Below are 17,056 nucleotides of genomic sequence, written 5' to 3' on the forward strand. Positions count from 1 at the left end.
AAGAGTTACCTGCTTCAACAGATGCTACGAAGATCCCGGACAAGTCCCATTTTACCGTAAACCCAAAGTCGAGGCTGTTCCCAGGCGTCTGGTTTATGCTGATTCTCATATCGCTGAACTGATCCTGAAAACAAAACATGAAACGGTGGTATCAGGTGTCGCTGGCACCCACAGGGAGGAAAGCCTATCCACAAAAGAAGGGCAGCTGCCTGCAAGACACCCTGGAAATCGTGTCTCCATCAGCCACAAGCTTCATCCCCCTTTTTCCATCAGCGAGCAGAAGCCTCCACTTGTATAAATAACAGACTTCATATTCTTGGTTGATAATAAAGGAACTCTTCGTACCCATCGAAGTTTATCCTGCCATAAACGTGGTGAGTCATTTCGGCCACAGAGAAAACATAGACTCGAACCGCCACGCAACCGGGGGTGATTTGTCCCTGGCCAGGAAGGCTGTGGAGTGTTTGGATGCATTTATGTAAAAAACAATCCAGGATAGGTAAATCTAGGGAGACAGTAACTGAATAAATGATTTCTTATGGATACAGCAGGCGAGGTGGGGGGGGGGGGAGGATCAGGGGCTAATAACAATAAGCACAAAAAAGAAGAAAATGCTCTAAAACAGACTGTGGTGGTGATCGTACAATTCTTCTTAATATGACTGAATTCTTGAATTGAATGACATGTGGATTATATGACAATAAAACTGTTCAAATAAATAATGCTGCCAGGCTTTTTTTTTTTTAAAAAAAAACTGCAACTTATCGTATATTTAGCTGAGTCCTTCCAGGTGCTGTTTAGACCCAGGAGCCTGGTGGCTCAGGCTGGCAGCTGAAAGGCTGCGGGTCTAACTAACCAGCCACCCTGAGGAAGGGAGATGAGGCTGTCCACACTCATGAAGATGTGCAGTCTCAGAAACCCCAAGGAGCCATTCAGCTCTGTCCTATAGGTTCCCCACGAGACAGCAGGGACTAGGCGGCAGTGGTGGGGTCAGACATACAATGTAACAACAAGTAGAGCTCCTTTGGACTGGTGCCACCCCCTCCACCCCCACCCCCCACCCCAGGATGCTCATGCGCACTGCCACGGAATCCAGGCCCACTCACAGCGACAGGGCAGAACTGGCCTGTGGGTATCTGAGACAAACTCTTTCCAGGAGCGGACAGGCCCCATCCTTCTCCCACGGAGCAGCTGGGGCTTTTGAACTGCAGACCTTAAGGATCACAGTCGCGTGCTCAACCACTGTGCCACCAGGGAGCCTCCCATCCCAGGGGCATCTAGAATGTGGCCGGGCATTTCTGCTTGCCCTGTTGCTCGGTGGGGACCCAGCAGTTGAGGCACAGGAAAGTGCCACCAAATGAGAGCCCTGTGGGTCACCGGTGAGAAATCCACCCCAAGAGACCGAGGAGCCCCCATGAGGCATCCTGAAACAAATCCGGTAGTACCGACTCGTGGACAGAAGCACAGAGAGGATCTGGAAACACAGGGAATCCAGGGCAGATGATCCCTCCAGGACCAGTGGTGTGAGTGGCGATACTGGGAACATAGAGGGAGGGTGGGTTGGAAAGGGGGAACCGGTTGGAAAGGGGGAACCAATTACAAGGATCTACATGTGACCTCCTCCTTGGGGGACGGACAACAGAAAAGCGGGTGAAGGGAGACATTAGATAGGGCAAGATATGACAAAGTAATAATTTATAAATTATCAAGGGTTCACAAGGTAGGGGGCAGCAGGGAGGGAGGGGAAAAATGAGAAGTTGATGCCAGGGGCTTAAGTGGAGAGCACATGTTTTGAGAATGATGAGGCCAATGATTGTACAAATGTGCTTTACACAATTGGTGCATGTATGGATTGTGATAAGAGTTGTATGAGCCCCTAATAGAATGATTAAAAAAAAGAAAGGGGGCGATGAATGGAGTCCCTTATCCACAAACACTATGCTACAGACGTAGGTTTCCCTATCGAACCACCAGTCTCTTGGATGGCAAGAGGAATCTACTGCCAGCTCCAGCTGCAAATGGCACAGCCACAAGGTTCTGGATGCTACCACACTCCCTGAAACCATTTTCCAAAGCAGGCGCTTTCAGTTTGCACGCCTCTCTGCCTGTGCAAATGTGCGTCCTCTTTCACCGTTTACAGACTCAAGTTGAGTGCTTAGGTAAGCAACACCTAGGGCTCTGAACATGCAGGAGTTCCCAGGCTTGTGTCTTAGTGCTGTGCTTCACACTCATAAAGAATTCAGACTTACCTAGCTAAAAGCAAAAGCAAAACATCAGCCCCACCCCAACCGACCACGGGAAACCTCACTTCTTCTCAAATGCACTTTATTTTCCAAATAAAGACCCAAACCCACTCCACTTTAATTTGGCAGTCAAACTCAATTCCAGGACCAACTGGGGAACTCAGAAAGCTTCCTGCCTAAGTTGTTCCAACTATAAAACTGCTTTGAGATGCAAGTGGAATTATTTTGAGATAAACGAGGCTGGTTTATAAGAAGGGTTAGATGGGAGAAGCGAAATGTTATGCATATGCAGAGATGTTCAGTGGTACAGCACTCGAAATGCATCCATACATTTAACAGACATTGATGGTACATCTGCTCCGGGTGGTGCGTGACTATAAGTAACCCGAGGCTGGAAGCTGGAACCCACTCGGTGGTGCCGTGGAAGAAAGTCCTGGCAGCCTGCTTCCATAAAGAGATTAAAGCCCAAACATTCCCAGGGAGCAGCCAGCGCTTGAACCTGTTACACACGTGCCCCTCACCCTGAGTCAGAATGAACTTGATAGCCGCACATTTGATTTCCCTGCGTGACTTATTCTGTATAAGACAACATGCAAGGCATTTGAGGAAAGAATATGATATAGGCAAGGCCCTTTCCTTTCAGGAACTCACTACGGACTCTTCCACACGGAGTTGATTTTGGGAGAAAAAAGGGGAGTGTGGGAGTTTTTAGTCACTATAGAAATGGCTCTCCCAGAAAGTCCTTCTCATAAAGCAGTTTCCAAGGGGAACCCAGATGGAGGCTCTCGGGCACCCATTAATAGTCAGCCGGGTGAAGGCTCAGTCCGAGAAGATAATAAAACGCTGCTAAGAATAGCAAACCGCACCGCTCAGCTCTACTCCCTCACCCAAACCACCACATTCTTAAGTTTGCGCTGACTCGGAAAGAAGAGGTCAGTTTCCCCACTCTGCCCAAAGCAAAGAAAAAAGAGAGGCAAGAAAATTAGACTTGAAAACCAGTAAAAACGCAAAACCTACTGCTGTTTGAGGACAGAGCGATAAATGATGGGTTTGATATTCAAGATACTAATTGAGGTTTGTTTTATTTTAGCTTGATGAATAAAAGACTGGAGGAAGTTTTAATAAACTGCCTCAAACTACGTAAAGAACACTTTGTGGGAGATGGCAAGGGAACCTGATCCTTTTCTACCAGAAATAGGATAAAAGCAAATGAGTTTAAACCCCCAATGGAAGAGTTTCACAATTTTATTCGACCAGAAGAATACCATGAAGGGCTGCCCTGGCCTCAGGAAATCAAGAAATCCCTGAGCTAAGAACTCCCAGGAGCTAAGAAGCGCCCGTCTGAAGTGATGCCTAAGAGTCAGTTCCCCGAAGCTACAGTCTTGGGGGACCGTACAAAGACAAAGGTGGCGGGCCTGTATGGTGTGCAGTTACAGCTCAGTGTCCGCCCTGGTGGCGCGGAGGTAAAGCGCTCAGCCATCGACCAAAAGGTTCACTGTGGAAAGTGGCAGCAACTCCGTAAGTGTGAAGGTGTGGCAGTCTGCTTCTGTGGAGATTACAGCCTTGGAGAGCCCACAGGACAGTCCCACCCTTGGCCTATAGAGTTGTCATGAGTCCACATGGACTTGGTGCCAATGGACTGGGACTTGGGTTTGGCATCGGTCTACTTTAGGTGTGTTCCCGAGGCTGCCAGATGTCCAAGCTTTGGGTTTTCAAAACCTGCTTTGAAATAAAATCTTCTGCAATTTAAATAAATCCTTCTCCAAATGTAAAAGATGTCAGTGGAGTGGCTCTAGGTTTAAGGCAGAGCTGGGGAACCTCCAGCCAGGGGCCACAGAAGGCCCACACAATCATCAGGATCAGCTGCCATCACACGTCTCAACAAAGAGAAGCCGTACCAGCCATCCCAAGAGGCTGAGCAAGCCTGTGGATGACAGAATGAACCACTGCTTGGTCTTGCACCACGTTCACAGGTATTTCATGTTGAGCCTGTTGCGGCAGCCACGGAGTCTGTCAATCCATCGTGGAGAGAGCCTTCCGCCTTTCCCTGCCCCTCGACGACGCCTAACATGATGTCTCAGTGGGATGAGAACATGAAGCGAAAAGACCTCAACCGGGACCCTGGCCTAATACTCAAAGCTTCTTTCCTTGACCAGACAAGACCAGACACTCCTGTGTACCAACTTTCTCCACGCGTTGATAGCCTCCCTCCTCAGCCCACTCCAACCTCATCTCCCTATCAATCTATATTCAGTACTCTTCCTGTGAGGCACGCCCATGTCTAGCCTTGCACCTACCATAGCCAGCCTTCCCCCTCAAAACTGCCGTCCCCTGAAGTCACCTGTTATCCTGCTGTTCCTGCCTCGCCCTCCGCTACTCAGGCCACTCCTCTATTTCATTTCATCGGGGTGCGCTTCCCCTTCCGTGCCGGAGTCAATCTTCCTCTTGACTCCATCACTTCCCTTAGTCACCGCACACTCATCTGCCACCCCTTTACCAACTGTCGAGTGGGATAATTCCCAAATCTAAACTCCCGGCCTTCTTCCCCAAACCTGCTCTTCCACCTCATGTTTTTCACATCATGATCTAACCAGTTCTGAGTTGGAATCCACCCCCACCCTGGTTCTTTCTGGGATTCTCCATGTGGTAGCTATATAATTTCATGTCAACTTGAAGATACATAAAAGAGTAGGGGTAATATTCAACCTGTCAATCAGGTCACAGCCTCGTTGTGGGCGTGGCCTTCTCATAAGGAGGGTCCTGGGAACTTCCCCTTCTCTCTCTGCCTTCTTCTTTCTTCTGGCTGATGCTGATTACTGCCGGAGCTCAGTGATGCTTCCACCGACATTGGATCCACACGACTCTGTACCCACTGGCCAGTGATCTTCCTGCATTCTGCATCATTACATGCAGCTGTGTGAGTTCAAAGAGGGGCTTATGGACAAGTAGTTAGGGACCTGAGTTGGGCTGGGATGTTTTCTTGATATAAAGTTACTTCTTGATATAAAGCTCTTTCTTATGTGTGGATGAGGGTCACTGGACTTGTTTCACTAGTCAGCCCCGCCTAACACACTTTCCCCGCCCCCTTCACCACCTACCTGCTCTGCAGCCCAGCTCCACCCAATGGCCCCCCATCCCATCCCTACTTCTGCTACACATGAGGTTACTAAAGTGATATCAAGCCTTTGGTCCACAAACCCACCTTGAACTACCCCAGCCTTTCCATCCTCCCTCAGGTGATTGTCTTAATTCAGGCTGTCACCTCTCCCTGTACTAACTCAGTCACTTCGAACTGGCCCACCTACTTCCAGGCCTGTTCTTCCAAAGAGCTATCAGAACTGTAGTAACAGAACATACAGGTCAGTGCATTGCACCTACGTAAATGATTGCTGGCAATACCTTACTGCCTGCTGGGTAGAGGGTTGGTTTTCTTTTTCTATTAGGTTTTTTTTTTTTGGGGGGGGGGGGTTGGCTACTTTTTAAAAAGTCACCTTATTGTGGATTCTTATAGCTCTTATAACATTCCATGCATCAATTGTTTTAGTATATTTGTACATATGGTGGCATCCTCATTTTATAAACATTTACTTTAGTTTTGAACCATTGGTATCAACTCCTATTTGTTCCCTCCCGTCCCCCCTCCCACCCTCGTGACCTCTTGATAGGCTATAAATTATATTGCTTTTAGGTATTACACTAACCAATGTCTCCCTTCACCCACATTTCTGTTGCTCATACCGAGTGGGGTAGTTATGCATCAATCATTGCGATTGGTTCCCCCTTCCTCTCCTCCTCTCTCCACCTTTTTCCTACTCCTAATTATACTCCTGAGGGGTTTATCTGACCTGGAGACCATATGCCATGAGCTCTTATCTGTACCAGTGTACATGCTCTGGTCTAGCTGGAACTGAAAAGCAGGACTGGGGTCATGATAGTGGGGGGTGAGGAAGCTTCAAAGAATCAGAGGAGTATTGTGTGTTTCATTGGTGCTAGACTACGCCTGGTTGACTCACCCCTTCCTTGTGACCTGTCTGTGAGGGAATGTCCTATTTTTGTACAGATGGGTTTGAGATCTCTGCTCTGGCCTCCCTCATTCTCAACAGTGTTTTTTGTTTGTTTATTTGTTTGTGGTCCTCAGGCCTGTTACTTGATTCCATCGGGACCTCATGATCACACAGGCTAGTGTGTTTCTTCCATGTGGGCTAGTTGATTCTCTGCTAGATGACCGCTTATTTAACTTCACGCCTTTAAGACCCCGGATGCTCTATCTTTTGATAGCTGGACACCATCAGTTTTCTTCACAGGTAGGTTTCACAGAATGCCAGGTTGTTAAAACTAAGTGTTCTTATGTTGAGGGAGGGTTTGAGCACAAAGTCTGTCCACTTCCTCAATGTGTTGCCATATAAATATATGTACATAGGCTAATACCTCTATTTTTATGAATTAATGCATTTACAAAACTGCACACCTATGTTTATACCTCTATCCATAGCTTTTTATCTAGATCTTTCTTATGTTTCCTGTTTCCTTCCCCCTGCTCCACCATCACGCTCACCTTTCTTCTGCCTCTTAGTAATCTGTCTCAGCTAGATTGCCATTGCTCCAACACCAATGGAATCTCTATGTCCTCCTTGTCGTTGCCTTCATGCCCTAGTTGTGCCCGTCTCTGGCATTGTTTGCTCACTACTCCTTTCCCCGCCTCCTCCTCCTCCTCCTGGGTAGGGTTTTTAAATGCTACACTGTCAGGAGGAGATTGAGTTCTGAAATGTTTCAATAAATAGATGCCTTGCTTAGAAAACAATTTTAAGAATGAGTCCATCTTTATGGAAAGTCAGTCCCTACTGACTCTCGACTTTCAAAAAATGCTGTAAAGTTAAAAGTCAGCCAAGATCCAATGATTTAATGATATATTTAAGGCGGGTCTCAATTTGAACATGTAATATTTCAAAAGGATTTATGAGAAAGAAATGAGAGTGAGGGCCTCACCATTTAATCAGCCTGGGGACAAGTTATGTAACTTTCCAGTCTCAAGTCTTAATGGGTCCACAACAAGGACAAGACTACCTGCTTTGCAAGGTTGTTGAAAGGATTAAGCACGGCATTAAGATGCCAGGGAGCATGGCTGATGCCCAGCAATTTTCTTCTTTTCCCATGAAAACAATGCTGCCCATGCTGGGTCAGCAGTTTCTAGATCAGCTGAGCAAAATATAATTTCTCTCTCACATACTTAACTAATTGAACTCAATCAGCTGCAGAAGGACAGAATGGGCAAGACCATCAAGGGGGAGAACAATGGGAGCCATAGCTACCAGGCAATTGGGAGTAACATGAAGGATTACAGGCGTTCGACCCACAGACAGCCCTCTGGGGTGGTCTCCTCTTGGCTTAGGAGCACTCCCAAAATTGCCATGGCTGCTGGGATTGACGAGGAAAGAAGGAAGCAGAAGAAACAAAAACCACAAGCCAAGGGGGGAGGAGAAGGGATGGGAAAAAATGGGAAATGAAGGGAAGAGATGGGAAGAGAAATGGGAAATGGGACGGGAAGGGAAGGGAAGGGAGAGGAACAACACCACAAGCTGAGCATGAGGTTGAAGATGGAAAGAAAATCCCTGTGAACAGAAGTGGAAGAACTTTAGGTAAGGCCACGCTACCACTTTACAGACCCGGTTGCCTTACGGCATCAACCACCTGCTTACTCCACTGCTGTGAGAGGCTCCTAACCAGTCTGTGCCTCCAGACTTCGCCTACTGAAAATTAACCCTCCGCAACACCACTAGCATTCCTAAAGCATCCCTTATTCAGGACACCCAACACCAAAGACCCTTTGAAGACGCTAAGTGCCCTTGATGACTCAAGTTCATGCTCTTAGTCTCATGGTCTAAGCTTCAGTCAGCGACAACTCTGCCGGCGAAGTGTCTACCTGCAGAGGGTGCAAAGAATCCTGGTACCGAGAAAGCACGCGAACAAGACGGAACAAGGAAGAAGCCAGTGCAGAAGACGTCAAAGGAACACAAGTTAAATTCCAGCTGGGTGGCGGTGTGGTGGGGGTGGTGTTGACTCATGAAGAATGAGATCCCTCCTGGGTTTTGAAAGAATGGTAGGGCTTCGAGAAGAAGGGATGGGTGAGATGGATGTTTCCAAATGGGGCAGCAAAAAGAACAGAGGCGGAGACGTGATGTGTTTAAGGAAAGGCAACTAGTCTCCTAGGAATGCATGCCTCCCTTCCTTGCTTTTCCCAAATGGCTCCCCTGGTGGTTTTGTAAGCATCCTTGAGTCAGACTGCCTGGGTTCGAGTCCTGGCTCCGCCATTAAGTAGCCCTTAGCACTTTGGACAAGTAACATAGCAACATGACCGCTCCATGCCTAATTTTCACAACTGTATGACTGGGCTCATCAGAGTAACGCTGATTTCACAGAGCCCCGTGAGGATGAGCCGAGAGAATTCCACAGGTGAGGCTTCAGTAATACTACTCCAGGGAGAATTTAGGGCCAGTCGGGAGGGACCTCAGTGAGTGCTCTGTACTTCATCCACTCTACCCCCAGAGCGCCCCTGGGGGCGGCTTTTCTGGAGAGAATGTTGCGAGGATGACCCTCGGATCAGGAGGCCTGGTGACAAAGTTGCGCTATAAGGCAGCTCTCACTAATGTCTGAACTAGTTCCATGCTCTTTGGCTTTTTTGTTTTGGCCTGGTGTGACACAGGCGAATTTGCAGCTGGCCTGGTGCAGAAGGTACAAATGTGTACGATGAGTGATGGAACAGGAGCCCTGACGGCACAGTGGCTCAGCACTTGGCTAGGGACCTAAAAGTTGGCGGTTCAAACCTCCCAAGGGAGAAAGATGTGGCAGTCTGCTTCCATAAGGATGCCAGTGTTACACACCCGAGGGGCCAGTCCTACAGGGTCACACTATGCGTCAGAAGCCATTCAACAGCAATGGACATTTATAAAACTTGTGCATTGGTGAGGGAAAGGGCCAGAATTGCAATCGGAAGGGATAAACCGATGGGAAGTTCTGGCAGTAGAAAGGGAAGACTTGTAACAGAAAACACAACAACAAACAAACAAAAACTTTTGACCAGTTAAGGAAGGAAGAGAGAGCGAGAGCCCGAAAGACAATCCACACATCTGGATGCTTCACCAAGGGTTAACTTCAAAGTCAGCATTGACATTGAACGGGAAGGATGACACTGGAACAGGAGCTTGAGGGAACACTGCACAGAACCCTTGACATACTGCTCCTTGGCTGTTCTATGAAAGTGCATCTTGAGTAGGAGTGGGGCGGAGGGGGTGCTATACAAGGCTACTTGCCTGGCAGCACAGATATGGACACGCGGCCCATCTCTGAGATAGGCTGGTCCCACAGCACAAGAAAACCCAGCTACGTGCTGTAGAATTCCACTGGATCCAATAAGCCTAGTGCTGCTGGGCAGAATGCGTTTCAAGTTTGGTGAGAGAGAAACCTAAATATGTGAATGGTGAAACCTGGCCCCGTGCCATGTGAATTGAGGACTAATGGCCAGAAGTCCTCTCCCCCACCCTCGGCCTTAATCCACGGGTGCAATTAGAGTGTTGCTAGCCTGAGGGAGGTCCCTCCCCTAGCAAAGGGCGCAGTCGTGAGGCTGCTCTGCTGAATCTGCTCCTCAAAACCACGAAGCCAAATACTCATGTCCACACAACGAGAGACACGCTGCTTCTACTGGTATGACTTCTCTGCTAGGAACTCGGGTTTCCTGACCAGAAAGCAGGCTACCTTAGTTCGTGCCCGTTGAAATGCCTGAGGCTAATTTTACATTTTCAGGCTTTAAAAGTGAATACAATAAACTGTGCACCTAATGATTTTAGTAAGCTGGAGCAATTGTCCTAAGATAAATGTTTGTAATCATGCATAGGAACAGCAGAGAAACACACCTATCTATGAACCACGATTATTCCCAAACAATGGCTGACGTATGATTTTCACTGTTCTTCTAGCTCCGAATACAGACTGCAAACACCGCATTTTTACGCAAATAACGCAGACCCACTATTTTTGTTAGCACCTCGTCCCCATGAAGGTATTTCCGTAAAAATGTTATACTAAACAAACATACAAATGTGCTCGACACATTGGATGTATGTATGGATTGTGAGAAGAGTTATACGAGACCCAGTAAAATGATCTTTAAGAAAAACACCTATAAAAATGCTATAATATATATATATACACACACACACACACACACACATATACCACAGTGAATGAACGGGGAAGTACAGAGTGGAGACCCGAGGCCCAAGTGTCAGCCACTGGAGATCCCCTCATAGAGGGGTTTAGGAGAGGAGATGGGTCAGTCAGGGTGCAAGGTAGTACCGGCGAAGAGCACAGCTTTCCTCCAGATCCTGGATGCTTCCTCCCACCAACTACCATGATCCGAATTCTACCTTGCAGGTCTGGATAGGGCAGAGGTTGTACACTGGTACATATGAGGGCTGGAGAAACAGGGAATCCAGGGTGGATGATACCTTCAGGACCAAGGGTGTGAGGGGCGATGCTGGGAGAGTGGAGGGTGAGTGGGTTGGAAAGGGGGAACTGATTACAGGGATCCACATGTGACCTCCTCCCTGGGAGAGGGACGGCAGAGAAGGGGGGGAAGGGAGACTCCGGATAGAGCAAGATATGACAAAATAACAATGTATAAATTACAAAGGGCACATGAGGGAGGGGGGAGCGGGGAGGGAGGGGAAAAAAAAAGAGGACCTGATGCAAAGGGCTTAAGTGGAGAGCAAATGCTTTGAGAATGATTGGGGCGGGGAATGTATGGATGTGCTTTATACAATTGATGTATGTATATGTATGGATTGTGATAAGAGTTGTAATGAGTCCCTAATAAAATGTAAAAAAAGAAAAGGGAAAAAAAAGAAAGAAAAGAAAATGATTAGGGCAAAGAATGTACAGATGTGCTTTATACAATTGATGTATGTATATGTATGGACGGTGATAAGAGTTGTATGAGCCCCTAATAAAACGTTTAAAAAAATGCTATACCAATTTTTTTTATAACATATTAACAAAGCGGGGGTGGGGCACGGAAGCACTTCCAAAACTATTTGCAGGGCGCTGTTGGCAAGCAAACATAGACTGTGTGTGTTTTCTGGGAGAAAACAGTGCGTGTTTTGTTTGGACTCCAAATGTTAAGGAACACAATTGTGAAATTGTAACTAAACTTCAATATTCCCATTAAGGAACATGCAGTGGTCTAAAATGCCGGGCATTCTACAGGGTGCATGAGTATTTGAAGTCCACAGAAATGGCATAAGGAGTCCTGATGGTGTCGTGGGTTACATGGTAGGCGGTTAACCATGAAGGTCAGTAGTTTGAAACTACTACCCCCTCCTTGGGAGAAAGATGAGGCTTTCTACTCCTGTAAGCAACGAACAGTGGATGGTTCTCGATGAGATGGACGGACACAGTGGCTGCGACAATGGACCCAAGCACAGGAGCAATCGTAGGGAGGGCATGGCGCCAGGCAGGGTTTCCCTCTGTTGCGTACAGGGTCGCTAAGGGTCAGACTGGCCTCGGTGGCACCCAGCAACAACTCCTGCCAAGGGTTCCGGTCTCGGAGACCCACAGGGGGCAGTTCTACCCTGTCTTGTAGGGTCACTCTGCATTGGAATTGACTTGATTGCAGTGAGGGGTTTTTCTGAGATGCTTAGTCTCTATTCGTACATTCCACAAGCATTATTTAGATCCGTAAACTCAGACTAGGAAGATACCCACTTCCTCAAAGATCGATGAAAAATAAAATGCACTGTCATTTTCGGCACCATCAATCCAGACCCCCGTGGTGAGAAGTTAAGAATGCGGTTTGCAGAATTAAATGCTGATCTATCTCAGCAGTCGTTGACCAAGAGCCTCGCCAAACTCACCTGTGATCTTGAGACCTCTACTTGTGAAGAGCTTCTGCTTTCTCCAGATTCAGACATTAAGTCGAGGCCAGAGGTTGAAGACAGCTGGACGGCAGAAGTGGCTCTCTGGTCCTGGGAGAGCGAGGAGGTAGGGGAGGAGGGTGGAGGGGAGGTCACTCTCACCGCCGCCTCTGTCTCACTGGGCACACTGACGGGCAGCTGGCTTGTCTCCAGCTTTGGAGCAGAGGCATTCTGCGTTCGCTTTATGCTTCCTGCATTTCCATTGTACTTCCAAGAATCATCCATCTAATTAGGAAATCACATTTTCAATGTAATATTCTATTAGCTTTTTATCTAGTTATGAACTATATCCGCTACATGAAATGCTTGGTTAAGCCATAAAAGTAGCATATACCTTCCCCTACAGCTAAGTACAACAGCTCACAGCCTGGCAAGAACACGTTCACAGACCCGAAGCCACTGCCTGTCAAGTGCATCCCGCTCTTGGGACCATTCCACTCTTAGGGACCCAGTCAAGCAGAGGAGACTGGCTCCCAAGACTTTCAGGGGCTACAAGTCTTTATAGGAACTGAAAGTCTCATCTTTCTCTCTCAGAATGGTTAGTGGGTTCAAACCACTGACCTTGTGGTTAGGAGTCATATGCTAACTGTACAAAAGAGTTACTGATTTTACAAAAGCGATATTATATATAGGCTTCTGGAACTTTACTTGTGTATTTTAAAAGTGGATCTAAATATGACTACTCCCGGTGAGTAGCTCTTGACTACCCCTTTTAATGCTTGGATATTCCATTCATTCATTTGATGGGCATTTCTCATAAAGTTTGATGATTCAAACTTTGTTTTATAGTACAGATTCCCCAAAGGGGGGGGGGTCAAAGGCCATGTATATCGATCCTCCAAAAATAAACACAATTTTCACTGCCAAAGCAATGTACAAAAGTTGCTTGTGTCTCTGCATCCTTGTATTTTATATTCTCATCCATTTAAAATTCCTCTCCTGGGAAATGGCTACCATTGTCATCCATCTTTCTAGTGTTTATATTTTCTTCAGAGTTATGAGTATACTAACCCTTGAGCTATATCAATACATTGTGCTAATGTTTTTCTGAGTCAATATTTATGTGAATGATTCCTGTTTACTTTTTAAATTAATCAATTTATTTGGAGGCTCTTGCAAATCTTATAACAATCCATCATTCAATAGTAGTAAGCACATTTGCACATATGTTGCCGTCAACATTTCCAAAACAATTTCTTTCTACTTGAGCCCTTGGTATCAGCTCCTCTTTCGGCCCCTTCCTGCCCCTCCCTTGTGAATCCTTGATCAATGATATATTATCATTGTTACTTCATATCTTACCCTGTCCGTTGTATCCCTTCACCCACCTTTCTGTTATTCGTCCCCCTCTTTGGGGGGTGGGCTAGAACATCATGTAATTCTTACGTTGTCAAGTATGTCTGTATTTTCTTCACGGTTAAGGTTTCCTGGTTAGTTCAGGCAGGCTTCCCTGACTGCTAATCAGCTTTTCATGACAGTATTTCTTTTAGATTCTGGGTCTAAAGCAGGGGTCTTCAAACTACGGCCCGGGGGTCACATGTGGCCTGCGGAGGACATTTATCCGACCTGCCGGGTGTTTTTGCGCCCCCCCCCACCCTTTTTTACTTCAAAATAAGATAATGTGCAGTGTGCATAGGAATTTGTTCATAGTTTGCTTTGTTTTTTCTAACTCTTATCCAGCCCTCCAACAGCTCTGAGGGACGGTGAACTGGCTCCCTATTTTAAAAGTTTGAGGACCCCTGGTCTAAAGGGTATGTGGTCATTGACTTTTTGTTGAGACTATGCTGATCTCTTACACACACATCCGATGAACAGATTCCTTTTTAGGTGGCACCACGTCATTCTATGGGATAATACTTCAATATTCATTCATATTCTCTCTCTCTCTCTCTCTCTCTCTCTCTCTCTCTCTCTCTCTCTCACTCTCTCTCTCTCTCTCTCTGCCACAAGTCAGTTCAGACTCACTGCAACCCACTAGATTCATAGCACTGCCCCTAGGCATTTCTGAGACTGCAACTCTTTATGGGAGGAGAGAGCCTCATCTTTCTCCCAGGGGGTGGCTGGTGGTTTTGAACTCACGGTTACCAGCCCAGCATGTCACCAACTATGCCCCCAAAGCTCCTAGCCCTCTCAAAATTTCCATCTGTCACAGAAACAAATGAAACTCCAAAACCAAACTCACTGCCACCCAGCTGATTCCAACTCATGGCCACCTTCCCTGTGGGTGTCCGAGACGGTCTATCTTTACTGGAGCAGAGGGCCTCCTCTTTCTCTCATGGAGCCGCTCGTGGTCTCAAACTGCTAACTCGTGGTTAGCAAACCAATGCATTACCCACTATGCCAGGGCTTGGCTTCAAAAAGCGTGTGGGGGAAAATCCCATTATCTTTTCATTCCATTTCACACAAGTTTCTTGAAGCCCCTCATATACACGTTTGAAGACTGTCAAAATTATATTCCAACATAGCCAGTTTTGAGAAATTTGGAAAAATACAAAGCCTCACCTCAGCACTTGAAAATACTTAGACTCAGCTTTGTGAAATTGCTCCTTTTTAGGGCCAAAAAGAATTGACTACCGGAACTTCCTCACCCTCTCGATTTACAAAAGCTCTTGGTTGAGAAAATATGGTAGCAAAGAGAATACACGGGTTGCCTTAGAAGGCACCGCATTCTAAAAACAACAGCAAACACTCACAGAATTCCACGTATATTCAATTCTACATCCTTCTAATGGAAGCATGAAATGTCTACTGGCTTTCCACAGATGTCAATACAATGGTTTCTGTTAGTGATCTGCAATACAGCGAGTGGAGCTAAACCAAGCCTCTCTGTCCAAGTTCACCCCCACCACACACACACACACACAGGGAACACTTTTACCGTGTAGGATCTGGGGAGTGATGAGATTCCTCTTGAGTGGACGCCAAAAGGCCTCGGCGTGACCACAGATGTTAACCTAGCTGCGTCGGCTTTCTGGGAACTTCTGGGGAGAGAAGCTGAACCCCGAGGCGCCTCCACTTGTGCACTCAGCGACTGCTGAGAAGACAGAGCGTCTGGGCGTTGTTCTTCCGCAGGACTTTTGGAAGGAAGCGGAATTTCAGCCGTCAGAAGGTCCTCTCTTAGTGCCAAGGTGGCAGAACCTTCTTTAGGCATCTCTGTGGGGTGAGTTGCCCCCTTCTCTTCCGCTCTCTCACGCTGGGCACTGGCCTCTGGCACAGTCAATGGAGCGGGCAGACTTTCTTCATTCAGGACATCATCAAATGAGTACATCCTCCTTCTGGTTGCTGCTGTTCTCTGCGGCTCACTGGCCGCCGTTTGACTACGGCATTCCCTTCAAAAATGAAACACGGCACAGAGTGTTAGGCGTTTGGGCACCAGAGGGGGGAGAGGGAGCTCGTTTGGGTAATGAACGCCTAGACCAGACTAGTCTTGAGAAGCCTACCAAGGGCTAACCTCACAGAAGCATCAATACGAAACAAACAACACATGAAGACACCTGTCTATATAATTGTCTCTTCACGCCACAGGAAGGAGGATGGGAAGAACTTGACCGTAGTTAACAGGTTCACAAGTACTTCACAGGGTTATCTCTTTGATCTTTATGAAGATTGTGATAATAGAAATAATCCCCAAAACAGGATTCACGAGTATCTGACTCTTACAGAACTAGACCACCATAAATATAACCCATTTTCTGACAACCAGCATGACCTCTGTAGTCATGCATTCCCTCACAGTCCGATGGCTTTCCCACCCTCTCTGTGCCCCTCCCGTGCCCTCCCCACCCACCACCACCACCACACACACCCTGTAGAATAGTGTGGTCTTGGTGGATACAATAAACGTACCAAAACTCAGGTTTCTGTTAAAGTCAGGTTAGTGAACCGCTCTGTAAACCTTCAAACAATTCACAATACAAGTTTAAAGGGGGGGGAGGGGAGTAAAGAATTTACATTGAAAATTATGACTGATGAAAATTATAGAGACAGTTCTGGAGCAGTCTCATCTCTGGAGCAGCCTCCCAGGCTAACTGATGCGTTGACACAGATAAACCTGTGTTTATCGTTGATGTCTGGTGTACAAAGAGGTTTTGTTTAATTTTACCTGACAGTCCATTTCCTGGTGGGAATGATGCTTCAGGTTTATATTTGCCTTCTCACTGGGCTGGTAAATATCCTAGGAGTTTCTATAGTCACTGCTTTACAGGGAAAGCTTGAATTAAGTTTTTATCCTGTGATTTGCAATGCAAAAAAAAGCACTGCAGACATTACGTTTATATAGACTTCGTTTAAAATATCATTTGAATCGCCCCAATAAAGCATCAAAGAGGATTATGCTAGATTTTTATACAATGGAGTTAAAATTGGTAGCTGCTTCCATTTGAGGATTCTGCTCCTACATTCACTTTCACGGGGAAAATGTAGTTTATCTTCAGCACCCAATACAGCTAAGGCCCTCCATCCGACTCCTGATGTGAATGATAGGCTCATTTCTTTGGCCAATCCAAGCCAGTGTTACACGCATCGTTGTGCTTCCCTCACTGCCAGGCAGCGGGATGGGGAACGTTTCCTGCTCTATTTGGTTAAGGTTAAATGATCGGTGAACAGAACGCTCCCGCCACCGACACAAACAGCAGCTTCTGATTTCTGCCTGTGAGCCGGGACTCAGCGCCCTTACCTGTCCTGCAGCATTTCCTTGAAAGTCTTGGAGCTTCTTCCCGACTGCTCAAGCGCCTGCTTTTCAATTTCTTCCCTCTCCTCTTTCTTCTTCTGCAGATCTGAAGTGTAGCTTTTTCGTCGATCTTTCCATTTCGCAAGGTCCTGTTAGGAAAAAAGAGTCACATCAGCACG

The 17,056-nt window shown here is 46.8% G+C and overlaps 1 protein-coding gene across 5 annotated transcripts in view; it reads right to left on the bottom strand.

The window, feature by feature from the left end:
* The window catches only part of LMO7 (LIM domain 7), a 254,442-nt gene that overhangs the window by 27,896 nt on the left and 209,490 nt on the right, over nucleotides 1-17,056 (bottom strand). For all 5 annotated transcript variants that reach the window (XM_075562969.1, XM_075562970.1, XM_075562966.1 and 2 more), the window contains 4 exons: nucleotides 16,884-17,026; nucleotides 15,087-15,537; nucleotides 12,149-12,433; nucleotides 10-124 (listed from right to left, as the gene is read on the bottom strand). In XM_075562969.1, the coding sequence (XP_075419084.1) occupies nucleotides 10-124; nucleotides 12,149-12,433; nucleotides 15,087-15,537; nucleotides 16,884-17,026 (994 nt within the window). The remainder of the gene's footprint in view (nucleotides 1-9; nucleotides 125-12,148; nucleotides 12,434-15,086; nucleotides 15,538-16,883; nucleotides 17,027-17,056) is intronic.

This window comes from Tenrec ecaudatus, chromosome 11, assembly GCF_050624435.1.
Source record: "Tenrec ecaudatus isolate mTenEca1 chromosome 11, mTenEca1.hap1, whole genome shotgun sequence".
NCBI lineage: Eukaryota > Metazoa > Chordata > Mammalia > Afrosoricida > Tenrecidae > Tenrec > Tenrec ecaudatus.